General features: G+C 37.3%; 1 protein-coding gene across 6 annotated transcripts in view; it reads right to left on the reverse strand.

The window, feature by feature from the left end:
• The window catches only part of NOL4 (nucleolar protein 4), a 407,732-nt gene that overhangs the window by 37,872 nt on the left and 348,417 nt on the right, over positions 1-21,443 (reverse strand). For all 6 annotated transcript variants that reach the window (XM_046025545.1, XM_046025543.1, XM_046025549.1 and 3 more), the window contains one exon: positions 20,267-20,447. In XM_046025545.1, the coding sequence (XP_045881501.1) occupies positions 20,267-20,447 (181 nt within the window). The remainder of the gene's footprint in view (positions 1-20,266; positions 20,448-21,443) is intronic.

Below are 21,443 nucleotides of genomic sequence, written 5' to 3' on the forward strand. Positions count from 1 at the left end.
TAGTAAGGGTCCTTTAACACCCTCCTTACATCAATGTAATGATGTAATTACATCATTAATGGTAATGATGGTAATGGTTAGATCATCCAAAAAGAAAATCAACAAGGCAAGAGTGACTTTAAGTGACACACTGGACCAAATGGATCTGACAAATATAAGTAAGACACTCCATCCTAAACGACACACACAGAACATTCTCCAGAATAGATCACATTTTAGGCTACAAAACAAGCCTCAACAGATTCAGAAGGACCAAAGTTATATCATGTATGTCTTCTTCTTTTTTTTCTTTATGTTTTTATTTTTTAATAAATGTATAATGTATTTTTATCCCCAGGTTTGCACACTTCACAGCACTCACCAGAGCATATTGATGTATGTTTTCTTTTTTTTTTTTTTTAAGATTTTATTTATTTATTTGTCAGAGAGAGAGAAAGAGCAAGCACATGCAGACAGAGTGGCAGGCAGAGACATAGAGAGAAGCAGGCTCCCTGCCAAGCAAGGAGTCGGATGTGGGACTCAATCCCAGAACGCTGGGATCATGACCTGGGCCAAAGGCAGCCGCTTAACCAACTGAGCCACACAGGCGTCCCTCATGCATGTTTTCTAACCACAATGTCATGAAACTAGAAATCAACTACAAGAAAAAATCTGGAAAGAACACAAATACATGGAGATTAAATAATATGCTACTAAACAATGAATCAGTCAACTAAGAAATCAAAGAAGAAATTCAAAAGTACACGACAATGAAAATGAACACACAATAGTCCAAAATCACTGGGATGCAGCAAACGCCATTCAGGGGGGAGGTTTATAGCAACACAGGCCTACCTCATGAAGCAAGAAACATCACAAACAAAAATCTAAACTTACACCTAAAGGAGCTAGAAAAAGAACAAAACCCATACCACTAGAAGGAAAAAATGATAAATTATAGAACAGAAATAAACAAAATAGAAACTGAAAAAACAATAGGATAAATAAATGAAAACAGGAGCCGGTTCTTTGAAAGGATCAACAAAACTAATAAACTTTAGGCAGATTCATCAAAAGAGAGGACTCAAAATCAGAAGTGAAACAGGAGAAATAACTGAAACTACAGAATACAAAAAATAGTAAGAGGATATTATGAAAAATTACATGCCAACAAATTTGACAACCTAGAAAGAATGAATAAACTCTTTTTTTTTTTTTTAAGATTTTATTTATCCACTTGACAGAGAGAGAGATCACAAGTAGGCAGAGAGGCAGGCAGAGAGAGAGGAGGAAGCAGGCTCCCTGCGGAGCAGAGAGCCCGACGCGGGGCTCGATCCCAGGACCCTGAGACCATGACCCGAGCCGAAGGCAGCGGCTTAATCCACTGAGCCACCCAGGCGCCCCAAGAATGAATAAACTCTTAAACTCAATCAGGAAGAAACAGCAATTTGAACACACCAATTACCAACAATGAAATTGAATCAGTAATCAAAAAACTTCCAATAAACCAGTCTAGGACCATACAGCTTCATAAGTGAATTCTGCCAAACATTTAAAGAAGAGTTAATACCTATTCTTCTCAAACTATTTCAAAAAATGTAAGAGAAAGGAAACCCTCCAAGCTAGCATTACTCTGACACCAAAACCAGATAAAGAAACTACAAGCCAATATTTCTGATGAACACAGATGTAAAACTGCTCCACAAAATATTAGCAAAATGAATTCAACAATACATTAAAAAAATCATTCACCACAATCAGGTGGGATTTATTGCAGGGTTGTGAGGGTGGTTCAATATTCACAAATCCATCGTGATACATCACATCAAGAAGAGTAAGGATAAAAACCATCTGATCATTTTAATAGGTGTGGAAAGCATTTGACAAAGCACAACACCCATTTACGATAAAAGCCCTCAAAAAAGTAGTCTAAGGGGAACATACCTCAACATAATAAAGGCCATATATGAAAAACCCACAGCTAACATTATACTCAATGGTGAAAAACTGAGAGGTATTTCTCCCCCCTAAGGTCAGGAACAAGACAAGGGTGTCCACATTCACTACTTTTATTCAACATAGTAATGGGTTTCCTGGCTGCAGAAAACAAATAAGGAAAATAAATTAAAAATATCCATCCAGTTCGGTAAGGAAGGAACTATCACTATTTGCAGATGACCTGACAGTGTATACAGGAAACCCTAGAGAATCCATCAAAAAACTGCTAGAAGGGACAAATGAATTCAGTAAGGTCGCAGGATACAAAATCAATATATAGGAATTTGCTGAATTTCTAGACACTAATAATGAAGTAGCTTAATAATGAATTAAGAAAACAGTCCCAGTTACAACTGCACCAAAAGAGTGAAATACTTAGTAATAAATTTAACAAAGGAGGTGAAAGACCCGTACTTTGAAATCTTTTAAAACACTGATGAAAGAAATTGAAGATGACACAAACAAATGGAAAGATATTCCATGCTCATGAATTGGGAGAAAAAATATTGTTAGACTGTCCATACTACTCAAAGCAATCTACAGTTTTAATGCAATCCTTATCAAAATACCAATAACATTTTTCACAGACTAGAACAACTATTCCTAGAATTTGTATGGACCACAAAAAGGCATGAATTGTCAAAGCAATCTTGAAAAGCACAAAACTGGAGGTATCACAATACTAGTTATCAAGATATACTACAGAACCACACTAATCAAAATAGTATGGTACTGGCACAAAAAAAAGACAAACAAATCAATGGGAAAGATAGAGAGCCCCCAGCGGTTTAAGCCTCTGCCTTCGGCTCAGGTCATGATCTTAGGGTCCTGGGATCGAGCCCCGCATCGGGCTCTCTGCTCAGTGGGGAGCCTGTTTCTCCCTCTCTGCCTGCCTCTCTGCCTGCTTGTGATCTCTCTCTCTGTCAAATAAATAAATAAAATATTAAAAAAAAAAGATAGAGAGCCTAGACAAACCCATGATTATATGGTCAGTTAATCTTTGACAAAAGAGGCAAGAATACACCATGGGAAAATTCTCTTTAACAAATGGTGTTGGGGAAAATGGACCACCTTCTTACAACATATACAAAAATAAACTTAAAATAGATTAAACACATAAATGTGAGTCCTGAAACCATAAAAATCCTAGAAGAGAGCATAGGCAGTAATTTCTCTGACATTAGCCATAGCAATGTTTTTCTAGATAGGTCTCCTGAGGAAAAAAAAGCAAAAATAAACTCATGGGAATACATCAAAACAAAAAACTTCCATACAGTGAAGGAAATAGTCAACAAAACTAAAAGACAACCTACTGAATGGGAGAAGATATTTGCAATATCTTCTTTACATATCCAATAAAGGGTTAGTATCTAAAATACATGAAGAACTTATACAACTCAACAATAACAACAAATCTAAAAAATGGTCTGAAGACATGAAGAGATATTCCTCCAAAGAAAACAAATAGATGGCCAACAGACAGATGAAAAGATGCTCAACAACACTCATCATCAGGGAAATGAAAGTCTAAATTAAAATGTGAGATCACTGGGTGCCTGGGTGGCTCATTGGGTTAAAGCCTCTGCCTTCAGCTCAGGTCATGATCTCAGGGTCCTGGGATCAAGCCCCACATCGGGCTCTCTGCTCAGCAGGGAGCCTGCTTCCTCCTCTCTCTCTCTCTGCCTGCCTCTCTGCCTACTTGTGATCTGTCTGTCAAATAAATAAAATCTTACAAAGAAATGTGAGATCACCTCACACCTGTCAGAACAGCTAAAATAAAAACACAAGCAATGAGTATTGGTGAGGATGTAGAGAAAAAGGAATCCTCTTGCACTGTTAGTGCGAAAGCAAACTGGTATGGCCACTGTGGAAAACAGTATGGAGGTTACTCAAAAAGATAAAAATAGAATTGCCCTCTGATCCAGTAATCTCATTACTGGGTATTTACTATAAAAAAAATACAAAAACACTAATTCAAAGGGATACATGTACCCCTGTGTTTACTGCCACATTATTTATAATAGCCAAAATATGGAAGCATGCCAAGTGTCCAGCAATAGATGGATGCATAAAGAGGCGGTATATCTATACAATGGAATATACCCAACCATAGAAAAGAATGAAATCTCGGCATTTGCAATTCTAAGGATGGATCCAGAGGGTATAATGCTAACTGAAATAAGTCTGTGAAATACAATACCATATGATTTCACTCATATGTGAATTTAAGAAACAAAACAAAGAAAAGAGACAAACCAAAAAAAAAAAAAAATCTCAAATATAGAGAACTAATGGTTACCAGAGGGGAGGTGGGTAGAAGGGTGGATGAAACAGGAGGAGGGCTTTAAGAGTACACTTGTGATGAGCACAGAGTACAGCATTATTGACTCACTATACTGTACACCTAAAACTAATATAATACTGTATATCATACCAGAATTAAAATAAAACAAATGTTTATTTTTACAATATTGCCCCAAGGAACAGTGGAGTAAGTTATATTTCCAGAAATAAGAACCAGAAAAAAAATTCTAAATTTAGTGTAAAAATTACTTTTGGCTACATTTAGAGTACAACAGTCCTTCGTTATCCCTTTCCAGGGTTTCAGTTACTTCTGGTCAACTTCATCCAGAAGTAAATGATCCTCTTGAAGTATTATCTGAAGGTCAATAGCAACTTATTGCTAATGGGACAATGCCTATATCACTCACCTCACTTCATGTCATTGCATAGGCATTTTATCATCTCACAATATCACAAGAAAGGTGAGTATGGTATGATGTGACATCTTGAGATATCGAGAGAGAGCGACCACATTCATTCATGTAACATTTATTACAGTATATTGTATAACTGTTCTATTTTATTATTGTTAGCTTCTTACCATGCCTAATTTATAAATTACTAAATTTATAAATATGTGAATTCAAAAATATAATTTATAAATTAAACTTTATCATTGGTATGTAATATAGAAGGAAACATAGTGTATATATGGTTCAGTACTACCCACAGTTTCAGCCATCTACTGGGGGTCTTGGAAATATCCCCTGTGGATAAGGGGAGACTACTGTACTCAAGAAGATTATACTCCCTTATGAGTTTAATCACCAAGAGATAATTTATTTTTCCCTGAGACCACTGAGATATTGGCCAGAATGTTAGTCACCACACATGAATCATTTGTTCATTCTGAACTTGCCTGAGTGGACCAAATAGCAACCCAGGAGGCAGTTCGCACCCTGTGGACTCGCTTCCACTAGTTCCAGCAATGGGATGTGGATGGAAGGATTCTCAGAAAAAGCATCTGTATGTTAGTCAAGGACCGATGTCATTTAAAATGACTGGGTGCCTTGAAACCACAAAAGGAAATATTAGCACTGTTACTATAATCATATTTGGCATTTGAAAAGTGTTAACATGAAAGAGAAAAAAATAAGGCAACTCTGGCCTTCCTACCCTCTTGGAGTGATTCAGGCAGACAGACCCAAGATCTCTAGTGAGGCCGGGGAGCAGCCTGGTGCCTATTTCAGGAAGGTGCATCAGTACCTGAACCCAGGAAAGAGGAATGTAGAAAATGGCTAATTCAATTTTCATATAGAGAGTGATATTTCTGACTTCCTAGAAAAGTAGAACATTCTGAACTCCCCAAAGAGCTCCTTCCTGAGCAGCAGTGGGCTGGTGAGGCCAGTCAAATTTAACTTGTTTGTTTAGACAGATTCCCAGAGGACATGCCAAAGTTCAAAGGAGGTCGTATGAGGAAAACAAGCCCAGCCAACCACTGAGAACTCATCCCACCTGGAGAGCCCCTGAAGTGGATCCTAGCAGCCTCAGAAACAATAGGTCCCAGAATACTAATGGAGTCATCTTTTCATTCCTTCCCTTCAGTGAGTAGGCACAAACACAAAAAGTACAAAAGAAAAAGGGGATCTTAAGAGACAGGAAAGATCCATTTTACTGTAGAGAAGGGCTGTTAGGAAGCTGCTGCCAGCAAGCCTGATCCATACAGAGCTGTAAAACCAGTTACTTGTGCCTGGCAGTCCATGGAAAACACCGGGCCACTCACTTCTTTCATTCAGAGCCCTTTCTCTGAGGCTCCCTGACTGAACAAAAACCTGCTGAAAGATTTGAGGGCTCAAATCAGATAAACTTAAAGATGCTTCAGTTTAGGGCACCTGGGTGGCTCAGTTAAGCCTCTGCCTTCGGCTCAGGTCATGATCTCAGGGTCCTGGGATTGAGCCCCGCGTTGGGCTCTCTGCTCAGCAGGGAGCCTGCTTCCTACCTCTCTCTCTCTGCCTGCCTCTCTGCCTACTTGTGATCTCTGTCAAATAAATATATAAAATCTTAAAAAAAAAATGCTTCAGTTTATTCTGCAGGTATTTTGTGTCGTTTTCCTTTCAATTTTCCAGCAACTGATTAATATAATTTCCAATCATTAAAATTTACCAATAAGCATCTCCCTAGAACTCTATGTATCTCAAGACATAGGTGTATAAATCATTCAGTCTCACCCTAGTTCTAAGTTATCATCATGGTACATCGGGAAAACCTGGAAAAACAGAATGAATTCAGTGGCAAAACTCTGGTCACATTTCAAACATTTTCAGTTTGGGCTTGCTTTCTCTAAATGTCACATAATTTGAACTTCTGTCACAATGAAACTCTTGCAGAATTTGTTTTGTTTTGGGGTGCCTAGGTGGCTCCGTCAGTTAAGTGTCTGCCTTGGGCTCAGGTCATGATCTCTCAAATAAATAAAGAAAATCTTTTAAAAAATTTGTCTTGTTTCTAATTTTAAAGTCATGCCAGCTTCTGCCAAAGAGGTTTTCAATGCCTCTGTTACAAATTATTAGCTTTTCTCAGAATCCTAAAAGAAGGCAAGTTATCTAAAAGCTGGACAGTTTGAATTAAAAGCATTGTTATTTAAAAATAACCATTTAAGTCTCCATAAGGTTATTCATTGACCACACTTATTTTATGGAAGAGTGAAAAATACATACATAATTAAAACACATGGAGCTTGATGGAATAAATGTAGAAAAAGTTTTCTGCAATAATAAAACCCTCCAAAAGCCAATATACTAATGTAAGGTGAGAAGAGTAGTGTCTGGAATCAACACTGTCCAACAGAAATTTCTGTGGTGATGGAAATGTTCTTCTATGCTAGTGAATTCTGTGCTAGCCACTCACCACTTTGCTAAATAAGACCTTGAAATGTGTCCCAGTGTGACTGAGAAACTGAATTATAAATTTAGTTAATTCCAATTTCAATAGCCACATGTGCTTAGTGGCTATTGTACTAGATAGTACAGATGTTGAGAAACATACTTAAAATCAAAATAAGGATACAAATGAGTAGGGTTTAAAGTAGGGAAATATGCTAATTAAGATAGGTCATCAAAGGGATTCATTCACATGGAAGAAATGGGCTAAGAATAGTTACAAGTTGGACACCATGATGACACAAAGAAGTCTCTACTTTGTGCCACAGAATGTGTTTTGAAAACTCACTCAGGTTTATTGGAACTCTACCGAGATACAAGAACTACATAATCCCAATTACACTGACTTTAGTTACATCACATGGTCATCTTTTTTCACATATATTATCATCATGTAGATCTTTCCATTGTGTAAATCACATAGAAATTATCCATAGGGGATTGCTTAACTTCCGTGTATCACTTTTAGACTCCACTTTGTAAATTCATTATTCTCTCAATTTTATGTAATAGAGTATGTGTGTTTTTCACACCACAGAAACACCCAGCTGCTCTTCTGGAGCAGGATGATGCTGAATCCCTCCCCCATGCCTCTGCACTACTTTGCATGTGGCTAGTGAACCAGAACAAGTTACTAAGAGGATAAGGTAAAGGTAAAAAGAGCACCTTGCCAGGTACCTAACGATGTAAAAATTGCTCTCTTGAATCAGGAAACTTTCAGTTGAACACATTTTAAAATGGAATTTGTGTATTTCAAAACATTTGTCTGAAATGTTTGATATGAAACACTTCTCCTCTTCCAGTATTGTGCTCTTCAGGGTATTAAGAGAAAGGGGGAAGAAACTTTAAGAAAACATCCCCAACTGATTACTACTATGCTCAGTTGGATTTAGTTAAGTTCTCTAAACAGGTACAATATTTTACTGGAACAATTTCTTTCTGAGACATTTATTTATCTACTTAATATTCATTAGGCATGATTATAAGTTGGTTATTTATTGACCCTGGTGTTATGATAGTTTAAAAAAAAAATCACCTTGCCTGTCCTCAAACTGAGCACAGTCCAGTATAGAGAAGTCCATGTAACAGGTTAAGAAAGAGGTATCCCTAGGGTATCAGGATAGAGAAAACTTAATGGAGGAGGCATCCAGAAAATTATCATAGAGAAATAATAGCTGATATGAGTCAGGTGCTGGGGAGGGCATTCCTGCACGAGAGGCAGGCAATAGGAGGGGTCAAGGTGAAGAATTTGTTATATAATTGAATGTGAATTTTCTTGGGATGTCTAAATCAAGCTATTTGGTAGACAACTGGATATAAAATCTGAAGTTCGGGGTAAAGCCTGGGTGAGGTATGCCATTTTTGGCGTATTTTGGGCTCATCACTGAGCAGTATGCAGAACAAGAGGATTAAAGGGACAATGGTGGGATACACTAGGAAAACCCCAGTATGGAGGGCACGAGTAGAGAAAAGAAAGCCCGGGAATGCAGAAAGAGAAGAAATATCTGAGGTGCAAAGTGAAAGGGGAGTGTATTATCATGGAAGTCAAGAGAGTGGATGTTTCAAGGGTCTAATAATCAACAGATATGAATATACCCAGCAAGTCTGGTATGGTAAAGAGGAAAAATCATCTGTAGTTTGACAATAAGTGGACTCATGGATAAACTTGTCCTGACCAATTTCAGCAAAATAATGGAGAGAAGCCAACTATAGTGGACTAAAGAGTGAAGGGCAGATGAGAAATGAAGACAGTGCAGGAATAGAAGCACTCCTCTGAACATTTCAGGGGACAAGTGATGCTTCAGAATGTTGATGCTGAGGGCAGCACTATCCATACACAAAGCCAGTCACATCACTATCAATGAGCTCTAGAATGGTAGTGAAACTTACGGCCAAGCTTTCTTAGACTCATAATTATAGGTTCTGATCCAAAGCATCTTTATGGCCAACAACCCTGAATATGAGTGAGGAGCAAAGAAGATAATAGATGTAAAGATTCGGGCAAACTAGAAATTGCCATACAAATGTTAGTTATTATGGTCATTATTACTACAATTTGGTCTTGTTAAATTTCGATCTGTAAATCAGCCCAGTTTATATCAGAGTTGAAAAACAAATTGAAAAGTCTGCCCAATGGAGTTTGTGGAGAGGAAACATCAGTAGTTAACTTATGCATTATGCATATAATTTAGACTCAAGAGATCCAATGGATAACTGCAGCAAACCACAATTGCCCTCTTTAGACAGCTCAGTGTGAACTTCCTGATAGAAAGAAAGCATTCCAAAGTCCTGTGTAATTGGATGTGGTAATAACAGGAGGATTGGCTGCTTGCTTGCTTCTCATTTCAGTTTGATAATTTGAATAAATTCTTTATACAAATTGTAACTGCTGTCATTTTGATAACACTCCAACTTGAGAATTTGGATTGTTGGGTGCAGACCCTTGCCAGTGCTAAACAAATGGAGGTTGGCTAACAAAGGATCTGAAGGGCACCCTTTCCTTGCTATCAAGTCTCCAACAGTGGCAAGCTTTTCCTACTGCTACTGTATTCAAAGTTAAGCAGAGTGTAAAGCTTCTTAGACTCTTCCTCTTTCACCCACAGAATCTTCAAATTGTTTAGTCTTTCTTCTTCTGATTCCTTTGCTTTATTTAAAATCAATCCTTACCCCTGCCATCCAATATACGTAAGTAATTCTCTTTGCATCTTTTTCTCTTTTGGCACCAAGTGTTCTGTTTTTTAAAACATTTATTATTCATTAAGCCAATATGGTTGAGCACTTCTATTTATACGGGAGATATAATAGTGCACAAGACAGAGATTTTGCTTTCAAGGAGTATATATCTATTTAGGGAAAATATCTGAAAACCTATCTCATGATTCAATGGGACAAGTGTTAGAGACATAAGTAGGAGAATAATTACTCTTCTAAAGGGTGGAAGGGTGGTGAGGTACAGTAAGGTTTCCCTGACGATGTATTATTTAATCAAAATCTTAAAGGATTCTGATATTTAGACAAGAAGAGGGAGAATATTTTATCTCATTTTGATCTGTAAATTCCTTGAAGTCAGTGATTCTGCCTTACTCAACTTTGTTTCTATCAAAGTGACTGCTATAGACTGAATGTCTGCCTTCCTCTCAAAATTCATATATTGAAATCTAATCTCCAGTGTGATTATATATGGAGGTAGGACCCTTGGAAGGTAGTTAGTTGTCAGGGAGGAACCCTCAGAAATGGGAGGAGTGCCTTTATCAGAGAGGCTCATTCCTTTCCCTGTGTGGGGACCCAGTGAAAAGGTGGCCAGGAAGCAGGTTCTCACCAGATACCAAATCTGCCAGCTCCATGATCTTGGACTCCATAGCCTCCAGAACGCCGAGTAATAAAGGTTTGTTGTTTAAGCTCCCCATTATATGGTATTTTTGTTATGACAGCCCAAATAAACTACGAAAGAAATTAAAGTGATTTGAAAATGAGAACCCAAACTCCTAAATCTTTGGACTCTTTAAGTCCAAATGCCATTAAGGTATCCTTTCTCATTCTTCTGCCCTCCTGTTCTTTTTGGAACATAGCACAATCTACAGGGTTCGTGTTCTTGCAAAAGGTTTTACAAACATTGTATCTCCTTCAATCTTTGCCTCCCTATTTAGGCAGCTAATCCATATCATGCTTCCCATTTAATGATTTAAATTCTTACTGTCTTTATCTGCTTTACAAGTTCAGGTGTGTAGCTAACTCACCTTGTTCTCTTGAAAGTTGCTGCTCTGTTCTGCACTTTTCAGAAGATCTCTACAAATCCTAAAATCAAGAATTCTCAAACAGAGTAACTGGAATTGTCAGCCATCAGAGATAATGGCATCCCATATAATGCTAAATCTTCTGCTATGTCCTTTTTAGCTCTCAAGATGTATATGTATACAGTTTCTTTCCCCACAAATCCAAATCTGTTATAGGGAATGACTATTTTGAGGTCTTCAAAGTGAAGAAATAAGCTAAAGATAATGCCATTTTTAAAAGTCAGAATGTTTGGGGTTTCCAGAATTTATGAAGAAAATCCCCAAATAAAGGAAATCATGGGCCTGATCCAATCAAGCTGCCTTTCTGTGATTAAAACAAGCAAGGACTAGACACTATCAAAATAGCAGTAGCCGTTACCAGTATTACAGGTAGGATGTGTTTTTGAGCAAAAAATGTTATTCAGAGCTCCTTCACAACCTGAAATTAACCATTTGCCTTGTTACCATTGCTATAGCCAAAGTTATTTTTCAAACATGAGGTAGAGAAATTCTCTTTAAGTCTGAAGCTGTTATTTGCCAAGACTCATCTTTTGCTGCTTCTTCCCTTTTTTTTTTCTTAAACACCATTACACACATCCCAAAGCCAATGCTCAAAGAAAGCCACCCATTTTAAATTTGTTGCATGTCATACTCGTTATTCTGCTACTCTTGTTTCTTTGCTTCGGCACACAGGCTAAATTGTTCTAAGTTGTTCTTTACTGTGTCCTTAGGAAATTGCTGTACAAAAACCAAAAGATGTATTAATCCAATAACCAGAAAGTCAGCCTGTGTGACCTTGAGCAAGTCATCTTACTTTCCTGGTTTGTTTCTTTAGTCATAGGCTTTTAAAAATAAAGAGGTTGCTATCAAATTATTTTCTCAAGTCCCTTTAGACCTATCATCCTATGATAGGTTTATTGGGGGGTAACTTCCAGACAGGTAAACCTCATGATAGTACCATAGTACCTTCATTAAACTGCCAATTTATAAAACCTGCTTTCTAACCATGTGTATGGTTGCATACTTAGAAACTATACCAGATTTCCTATGTGGCTTCTGAGTAGAAATGAGCAATAAAATTGAAGAAAGGATACCAATGTATTGTGATTACATATGTATGTAAATGTGTGTAGGGGTGTGTAGTGTGTGTGTGTCCACACATTGTGGTACCCATTTCAAAGGACAAACTCACAATGCTATGAAAATTATGACTGTATTTTATCTAGACTTGGAAGTGAGGATTTAAAAGATAAGCGTAAATGAGGGACATGGGCTGAAAAGGGCATATTAAAGAAAAGTTCAGGTGGGTTTGGCCATAGAATGTTTTAGATAATGAAGTGATAAAATCAGATTTTTCTTTTCTTGTATGAAACAAGATGGGATCAGGAGGAAGACAAACCGTAAGATACTCTTAATCTCACAAAGCAAGCTGAGGGTTGCTGCGCGGGGTTGTTGTGGAGAGGGTGGTTGGGTTATGGACATTAGGGAGGGTATGTGATATGGTGAGTGCTGTGAACTGTGTAAGCCCGATGATTCACAAACCTGTACCCTGGGGCAAATAATACATTATATGTTAATAAGAATAATTAATAAAAAATTATTTTGGTTCCTATGTGGAGAATGGGTTGAAGGGCAAGAAAAATGTTGGTGTCCTGCTCATTAATAATTCATAGCAAAATTTTTCCTTTAAATTTAAATTTCCTAAAATTTCTTAAATGATTGGCAGTTGCCCAAAGTTCTCTCCTCTCTCCTCAAAAAACTCAAAATATTCTCACTTGTGCACAGTCTTGTTCTTCTTTGTATATATTATCTTTCTTCCCACCAGTAACTGTCTGTGTTTTTTATGGAAACAGTGCTTCTTCCAATTCGTTCAGTAAGTCAAAAGAGCAAAGTGGAGCATAAAACATGTATAGCCCATGGGATCCTGAGCTCAGAAGAGTCCCCTGCTTTGCATAATGCTGTTATCACCATCTTGATATTCTTACCTTTTAAATAAGAAACCCTACATTTTCACTTAGTATTGGGTTCCCAAATTATGCAGTCATTTATGGAGCAAAGATAAAATATTTGGTTGAATCTGAGTAGAGGTGAGCAATATTCGATTTGCCCTATAACATCTCTTCCATGTCTAAAGTTTTGTCCATTTCTCTTCATTTTTAGTAACACCATGGTATCACAGAAATAACTAATATTGGGCAAAACAGATGTAGGACATTACTAGAGATAAAGAGATATTTTACAATAATTAGTCAATCCATCAATAAAATATAACAATATAAACAGTAAATATGACTACTGGCAAAGTTCCAAAAGAAATGAATCAAAACTGTTAGAAACAAAGGCAAAGTAAACAATTTAATAATAGTAGTTGAAGACTTCAATAACCTTCTTTTAATAATGGATATAATAACTAGGCAGATGATCAACGAGAACGTAGAAAACATGGACAACACTATAAACCAACTACACCTAATACAGATTTACAAATACCCAACCATCAAATGCAGAAAACACATCCTTTTTAGAAACACATGGGACATTCTCTAGGGTGGATTACAATCTAGGTCATAAAAGAAGCTTCAATTAATTTGAAAGGATTGAAATATATAAAGTATATTTTCCAATTACAATGGAATAAAATTAGAAATTAAATAAATTTGAGAAATTCATGAATATGAGTAGAAATTCACAAATGTTCACAATTAAACAACAAAATCCTAAATAACCTGTGGGTCAAAAAAGAAGTGACAAAGGAAATTAGACAACACACTTTAAGGTGAATGAAAACAAAAAAAATACCAAAACCTATGTGATGCAGATAAAACAATGCTTAGAAGGGAATTTATAGCGATATATAACTACATATGAAGAAAAACAGGCTTCAAACAATTGTCTTAACTTTTCAGCTTAAGACTGGAAAATAAGGACCGACTGAACTTAATGTAAGCAAAATGAAGGGAATAATAAATGTGGGAGTAAAAATTAATGAAATAGAGAATAGAAAAATACAGAAAATAAAAGAAGCCAAGGTCTTCCTTTGAAAAGATGAAGCAAAATGACAAGTCTTTAGCGAGAGTCACCAAGAATGGGGAGACCCATAACTAGAATCAGAAATTACAACTAAAAGGTATTCAATTGGCAAAGAAGAAGTCAAACTCTCTCTCTTCATGATAACTTGATACTTTATGTGGAAAACCCAAGAGACTCCACCCCCAAATTACTAGAACTCATACAGCAATTCAGTAATGTGGCAGGATACAAAATCAATGCACAGAAATCAGTTGTTTTCTTATACACTAACAATGAAACTGTAGAAAGGGAAATTAGAGAATCAATTCCATTTACAATAACACCCAAAACCATAGGATACCTTGCAATAATTACCAAAGAGGTAAAGATCCATACTCAGGGAACTATAGAACACTCTTGAAAGAAACTGAAGACATAAAAAGATGGAAAAATATTCCATGCTTATGGATCATAGGAATAAACATATTTAAAATGTCTATGCTGCCCAGAGCAATCTATACTTTCAATGCCATCTCAATCAAAATATCAACATTTTTCATAGTGCTGGAACAAACAATCCCAAAATTTGTATGGAACAAGAGAAGACCTGAATCACCAAGGAAATGTTGAAAAAGAAAAACAAAGCTGGGGGCATCACATTGTATTACAAAGCTGTGATCACCAAGACAGCATGGTACCGGCACAAAAACAGACACATAGACCAATGGAACAGATGGGAGAGCCCAGAGATGGACCCTCAACTCTATGGTCAAATAATCTTCGACAAAGCAGGAAAAAATATCCAATGGAAAAAAGACAGTCTCTTCAATAAATGGAGCTGGGAAAACTGGACAGCGATATACAGAAGAATGAAACTCAACCATTCTCTTACACCATACACAAAGATAAACTCAAAATGGATGAAAGACCTCAATGTGATACAGCAATCCATCAAAACCCTGGAGGAGAACAGAAGCAGTAACCTCTTCGACATTGATCACAGCAACTTCTTTTAAGACATGTCTCCAAAGGCAAGGGAAACAAAAGTGAAAATGAACTTTTGGAACTTCGTCAAGATAAAAAGCTTCTGTACAGCAAAGGAAACGGTCAACAAAACAAAGAGGCAACCCATGAAATGGGAGAAGATAGTCACAAATGAAACTACAGACTAAGGACTGATATCCAAGATCCATAAAGAACTTTTCAAACTCAATGCCCAAAAAATATAATCAAGTCAAAAAAACAGACAGATGACAGGGACAGACACTTCTCCAATGAAGACACACAAATGGCTAACAGACACATGAAAAAATGTTCATTGCCATTATCCATAAGGGAAATTAAAATCAAAAGTACATTGAGGTACCACCTTACACCAGTTAGAATGGCAAAAATTGACAAAGCAAAAGCAACAAATGTTGGAGAGGATGTTGGTGAGAATACAAGGTGGTGCAGCCACTTTGGCAAACAGTGTGGAGATTCCTCAGGAAATTAAAAATAGAGCTACCCTATGACCTGGCAATTGCACTACTGGGTATTTACCCCGAAGATAGAGATGTAGAGAAAAGCAGGTCCATATGTACCCTAATGTTCATAGCAGCAATGTCCACAATAACCAAACTGTGGAAAGAGCTGAGATGCCCTTCAACAGATAAACGCATAAAGAAGATGTGGTCCATAAATACAAAGGAATATTACTCAGCCATTGGAAAGGATGAATACCCAACTTCTGCATCAATATGGATGGGACTGGAAGAGATTATGCTGAGTGAAATTCAAGAAGAGAAAGTCAACTGTCATATGGCTTCACTTACTTGTGGAATGTAAGGGATAACAAGGAGGACATTAGGAGAAGGTAAGGAAAAGTGAACTGGAGGAAATCGGAGGGGTGGTTGAATCGCGGGAGACTGTGGACATTGTGGGTGGGGGTATGCATGAGCCTGGTTGTGGGTCTTTAGGAGGGCACATATTGCAGGGAGCACTGGGTGTTATACTTAAACAACGAATCATGGAACACCACATCAAAAACTAATGATGTACTGTATGGTAATTAACATAACAAAAATAAACAAAACAAAATAGAGAACAAACTGATGGTTACTAAAGGGGAGGTGGATGGAGGAATCAGTGAAATAGATGAAGGGGATTAAGAATATGCTTTTCTTGATGAGCACTGAGTAATACATAAAATTACTTATTCACTCTATTGTACGTCTGAAAGTAACATGCCACTGCATGTTAAGTCAACTGGAATTAAAATTAAAAAAATTACAAAGGGAGCATCACTACCAACCTTATGAAAACAGAAAGGACTATAAAGGAATCCTAAGAACTGTGTCAATAAAATAGATGACTAAGTTGAAATGGACACATTTCTGGATATACACAAACTACCTAAACTGACTCAAGAAGAAACTGACAATATAAGTAGACATATAATAAAAGACCGGGTTAGTGATCAAAAACCCCTAAGAAAAATCTAGATACAGTTATCATCACTCCTGAATTCTACCAAACATTTAAAGAATGAATAGCACTACTTTACAACTCCTCCAAACATAGAAAAATATAGAATACTATTTTAAGGAAAATATTCTATCTACGATAGCATCACAAAAGTAAAGAGCCATAAAAGAAGTACAAAGCTTGTACTATAAATATTACAAGTCATAGTTAAGAAAAATGTTTAAAGACTGATAACAAATGAAAAGACATCTCACATTCAGTCTGTTATTTCCTCAAAATGTTAATCATGGAGTTACCATATGAATGAACCAATGAACCAGCAACTCCTATATACTTCTAGGTATGTGCCCAAAAGAATCATAACATATATAACACAAATTTGTACATAAATGTTTATACCATTATTCATAGTAACCCCAAAGTGAGAAAAATCCAAGTTCCCATCAATTGAATGGCTAAACAAAACATGGCATAGCCACAGAATGGAACATTATTTGACAATACAAAAGAATGAAGTATTGATTCATACTGTAATATAGATGAACCTTTAAAATAGCTTGCTAAATGAAAAATACCCAGCATAAAAACCATATATTGTATGATTTACCCATTAAATAAAATGTCCAGAATAGGAGTGTCTCTGGAGAGAAATTGTTTAGTTCTTACCAGAGGCTCTTGCATAGTTCGGCATTTGCTCCCTTGCACAGCTTTTTAACTCAGTGGTTCACAGTGTGTCAGAAGGCCTGTGCTCAGATCCTGGCTCCTCCCTCTATTAAGGAGGGACCTTTGGAAAGTTCCTCACTGTCTGAGCCTCACAAAATGGGTTTCAATCACGTTAGGAAAAAAAGAAAGTAGTGCCTAAGTATTCTTTTTTAAGTTGGGACAAGTTCAATTTTATAAAATTTTTCCATAAAATTGCAAACACATCTCAGAGGACTGTGTGAGGAATAAATGGAAATTACATGAAGCACCACAAGGACTCAGTAAAGTGATCAGTATTACTATTACTTGGTGTTAAATAAGTTACCTTAATAAGTAAACAAATGATGGGGTGCCTGGGTGGCTCAGTGGTTTAAAGCCTCTGCCTTCGGCTCAGGTCCTGATCTCAGGGTCCTGGGATCGAGCCCCGCATCGGGCTCTCTGCTCAGTGAGGAGCCTGTTTCTCCCTCTCTCTCTGCCTGCCTCTCTGCCTACTTGTGACCTCTCTCTCTGTCAAATAAATAAATAAAATATTTTTTAAAAAAATAAAATAAACAAATGACTATTTAAGTCTAAAAAAGTTTCTGTCAATAAAATCTACAGTCAATACACTTTTCCCCTAAATGTTTTGATTTGGTGGTTGAGTTCTGAACTACCTATCAGTTCTTATTCCCCATGTCAAATATTTAAAAAGAATTGTTAGTTTACAGCTTTATTGGCTAAAGGAATGCTCAGCTTTTATGTTGTCCCTTTCTGACATTGAACTTTCTCATTCCTGCTGATTTGCTGTCTAAATACAAATAACACTTGAAAACAACTGAGAAGGCTCATTAGCTTTGGAAAAACTGAATATACATTAGAAACTTTGTTTCTTCTCAAATAAGAGACTTTATTTTTTTTTCTCCCTTGTACTTGAGGCACTTTGCCTCTTTTGATTTGGAGGCAACCAATTCAGACTAAAGCTCAGTGATCCTGTCCTTAGAGCACCTTTAATTTTAAAACAGAGCAAAGAGCCAGCCCCAGCTTTCCAGAGTCACCCCTGAACACACTCAGAGCATATTTCCAGCATTACATAGGTAAGTGATTTTCTAGAGTATATACTTCTTTGACATTAATAAAGCAATTCCTTCCCAAATATATTCAAAGCCCACGAAGCCTATTTCAAATATTCAAATTAAAATTGGTCTTTATTTCTAGGCATTTTTAAGTAGAAAATATCTCACTGATACTACCAATTCAAATACGAGATTATAGAGTTTTTGTTAGAACACATTGCTTTTACATCTAGATCCGTTTTGCCTCCTGCTAAAAATTCCAAATTTCACTGACATCAACATAATTATAAATTTGCTTTAAACCACAATGCACAAACAGTCCTCAAATAATAATATGATTACTGGAAACAGTTTAAGGTTTTATGATAGACTTACATGCTGTGGAGTCAAATTATGGTTTCTGAGATCACTTGGAAAATTTCCTCTGTGTGGGGGCTATGTCAACCACTCATTAAACAGATAAAGTTCATTTGCATCATTTTTCTGTCACTATCAGGAATCCATAAAGTCAGTTTGGTTTACAATTATGTATTTAAATTGTTCAAAGTTAAATTTATAAAACAAAATATAAAAACCAAGTATACTTACAATTCCAGCTTACATTCCTTTCCTCACATGTTCTCCCCTATTCCTGCTTCTATGTAAACTTTTTTAATTATGTAAATCCTTCTTTAATGAATATTAGCATACTATAAGTACTTTTCAGCATTTGGAGTACATAAAGAGATTTTTTTAAATCACTTTTTATATCGGCATGTTACTATCTTGTTTGGATGCACTTGAAACGAATCAACTAACCTTCAGTTGATAGACATTTTTATTGTGAACATTTTTATTGGTAATCCTTTTTCTTGCATTTATAAATAACACTACAATAAATAGCCTTGTGCATATATATCTTTTTGTATGTTTGCCCGTATGCTTTTAAGATAAATTCCTAACAAGAGATTCCTCAAGAGATAGCTGGACTGAGTGATAAATGTGTATTTAATTTTTCTAGATAATGTCAAATTCCACCCCAACTTTTTGCATTTCTACAAGCTATGCACAAGACTCCTCATTCCTCCCATAGCCTTGTCAAAAGAGTATTGTGTTAATATTTCAATTTTTGCTTATCTATATTTCTCTTATTAGGAGTGGGGTTAAGTAACTTTACCCATATTTAAGGGATATTTGCATTGTTTTCTTTGAGAACTATGTATTCACTTACTAGCCTTACTTTTTTAATATATAGTTTGAGAATTTCTTTCTTCTTAGAAGAACTTCAGGCACTGGCTTATTAACCTTCTGTAGCGAAGGTGGCTAATAATTTTCCCAATTCATCATTTATTTTTTGCTTTGTGTATACTGTTTGGTTTTGGTTTTTTGTCATGCAAAAGTGTGTGTGTGTGAAATGGAACTTATTTTTTCCCCTGGATTTTAAGTAGACTTTAGAAAAACTTTCCTACAACCCAGTTGTATGAAATTCACCCACATATTTTATTCCTTTTATATGACACATTTGGAAATCACTTTGGAATATAAGCTCAAGAAATTCCTAAAAGTTTACCAAGCATGAGCCAGTCTGAGCCGGCTTCAGCACCCCACTCATGGCAGGTGGAGGGTGGAGAGCCGCGGTTGTTTCTTTGTGTCGTTTCCGTTCATATGTTCTTAGGTATAATGACTAGCTGCATTTTATCAAGTCAGTAAGGTTCCTGGTGCCTCAGATTTTCCAAATTAAGAACCTCTTTGAACGTTGAGAAAATGGGTCATTATTCTTGACGAATAGCGCATTACAGCTCTGGGGGGAAGAATGTCTAACTATCTGGTTAGAAAAAAAATCGGCTATTTCTCTAGCTGAGCTTTTTTTGAGTGCAAAATATCCATTATTCAGCTGCATAATCGCGCCCCTCCTTTCGGAGACCCCAACAGAACACGGAGCTATCCTTGCGGGGAGACCAGGGTGACACCTGAAAGGGCCACGGGTTTAGCCGACGGGTACTTACTCTTGCTCATCCCACTAAATTCATAATTTCCTCTCAGATTTAGAGAATCTGCTATCCCCAAAGGGTAAATAGTAAAGACTCACCACTACTGGATGGGTCATTGAGATTGAGCAGGCCCCCGCCAAGTCCTCGGTAGCTATGGTAACTGTAGGTTCCGTTTCCGTTGATGTACAGCACCTCCTGGGAGCCTGACACCGCGGAGGAGGAGTACGTGGCCTGGGCCGCCTCAGGCTTACATTGCTTGTCGGCCGCCGCGGATTCGTCCTGCAATGACATCAGCATTTACGTGACGTCTTACGTCACAGCGCTAGTCCACCTCGACCAGGGCGCTCTCAGTGTTATGTACAAGTCTGCACTAAGAGGGGGAAAGAAACATCTGTGGTCAACATTATTAAGTCAGCACATAGCCACATTTTCCACAACTTGGCTAAACAAACAAACAAACAAACAAAGGAAAGCAAAGTAACAATGGGAGACAGACTGGAGGTGGAACAATTTGCACTTTCCAACTGAACTGAAAATGACATGGAGAGAGCTGGTCGCCTAGCCCACAGGGGAGAGCATCCACAGACATATGAACAGAGAAAGAAAATACGGTATAGAACAACAGCCGTAACAGAAGGAAATCCTGACATTCTTTTTTTTTCTTTTCCCCAAAGATTTTATTTATTTATTTGACAGAGAGAGAGAGATCACAAGCAGACAGAGAGAGTGGAAGAAGCAGGCTCCCTGCTAAGCAGGGAGCCCAATGCGGGGCTCGATCCCAGGATCCCGAGATCATGACCTGAGTCGAAGGCAAAGGCTTAACCCACTGAGCCACTCAGGTGCCCCAAATCCTGACATTCTACAGCGTGGATGAACCTTGAGGAAATAATGCTAAGTGAAATGAGTCCGTCACAAATAAGACAAATTTTTGCACGATTGTACTGAAACAGTCAAACACAGGAAAACAAAGTCAGAGAGTGGTGGCAAGGGGCCGGGGGAGGGCACAGTGAGAGCCAGGGAGTTGTTCACTGGGTATAGTTTCAGTCCTGCAGGAATGGCGGGGGGGGGGGGGGGGGGGGGGGGGGGAGGTGGGGGGACAGAGGGGGTTGCTTCTGGGGAGTCTGTGCACAGCAACATGCATAGGGTCGACAATATTGTATTGTACACTTGGAAATCATTGGGAGGGTGAATTTTATGTTAAAAATAGAAAAAAAAACTAGCTGGGCTTAAAAACCACATGAAGAGAAATCACAATTTGTAGAAAAACCTTTGCAA

Source organism: Meles meles, chromosome 12 (assembly GCF_922984935.1).
Source record: "Meles meles chromosome 12, mMelMel3.1 paternal haplotype, whole genome shotgun sequence".
Taxonomy (NCBI): Eukaryota; Metazoa; Chordata; class Mammalia; order Carnivora; family Mustelidae; genus Meles; species Meles meles.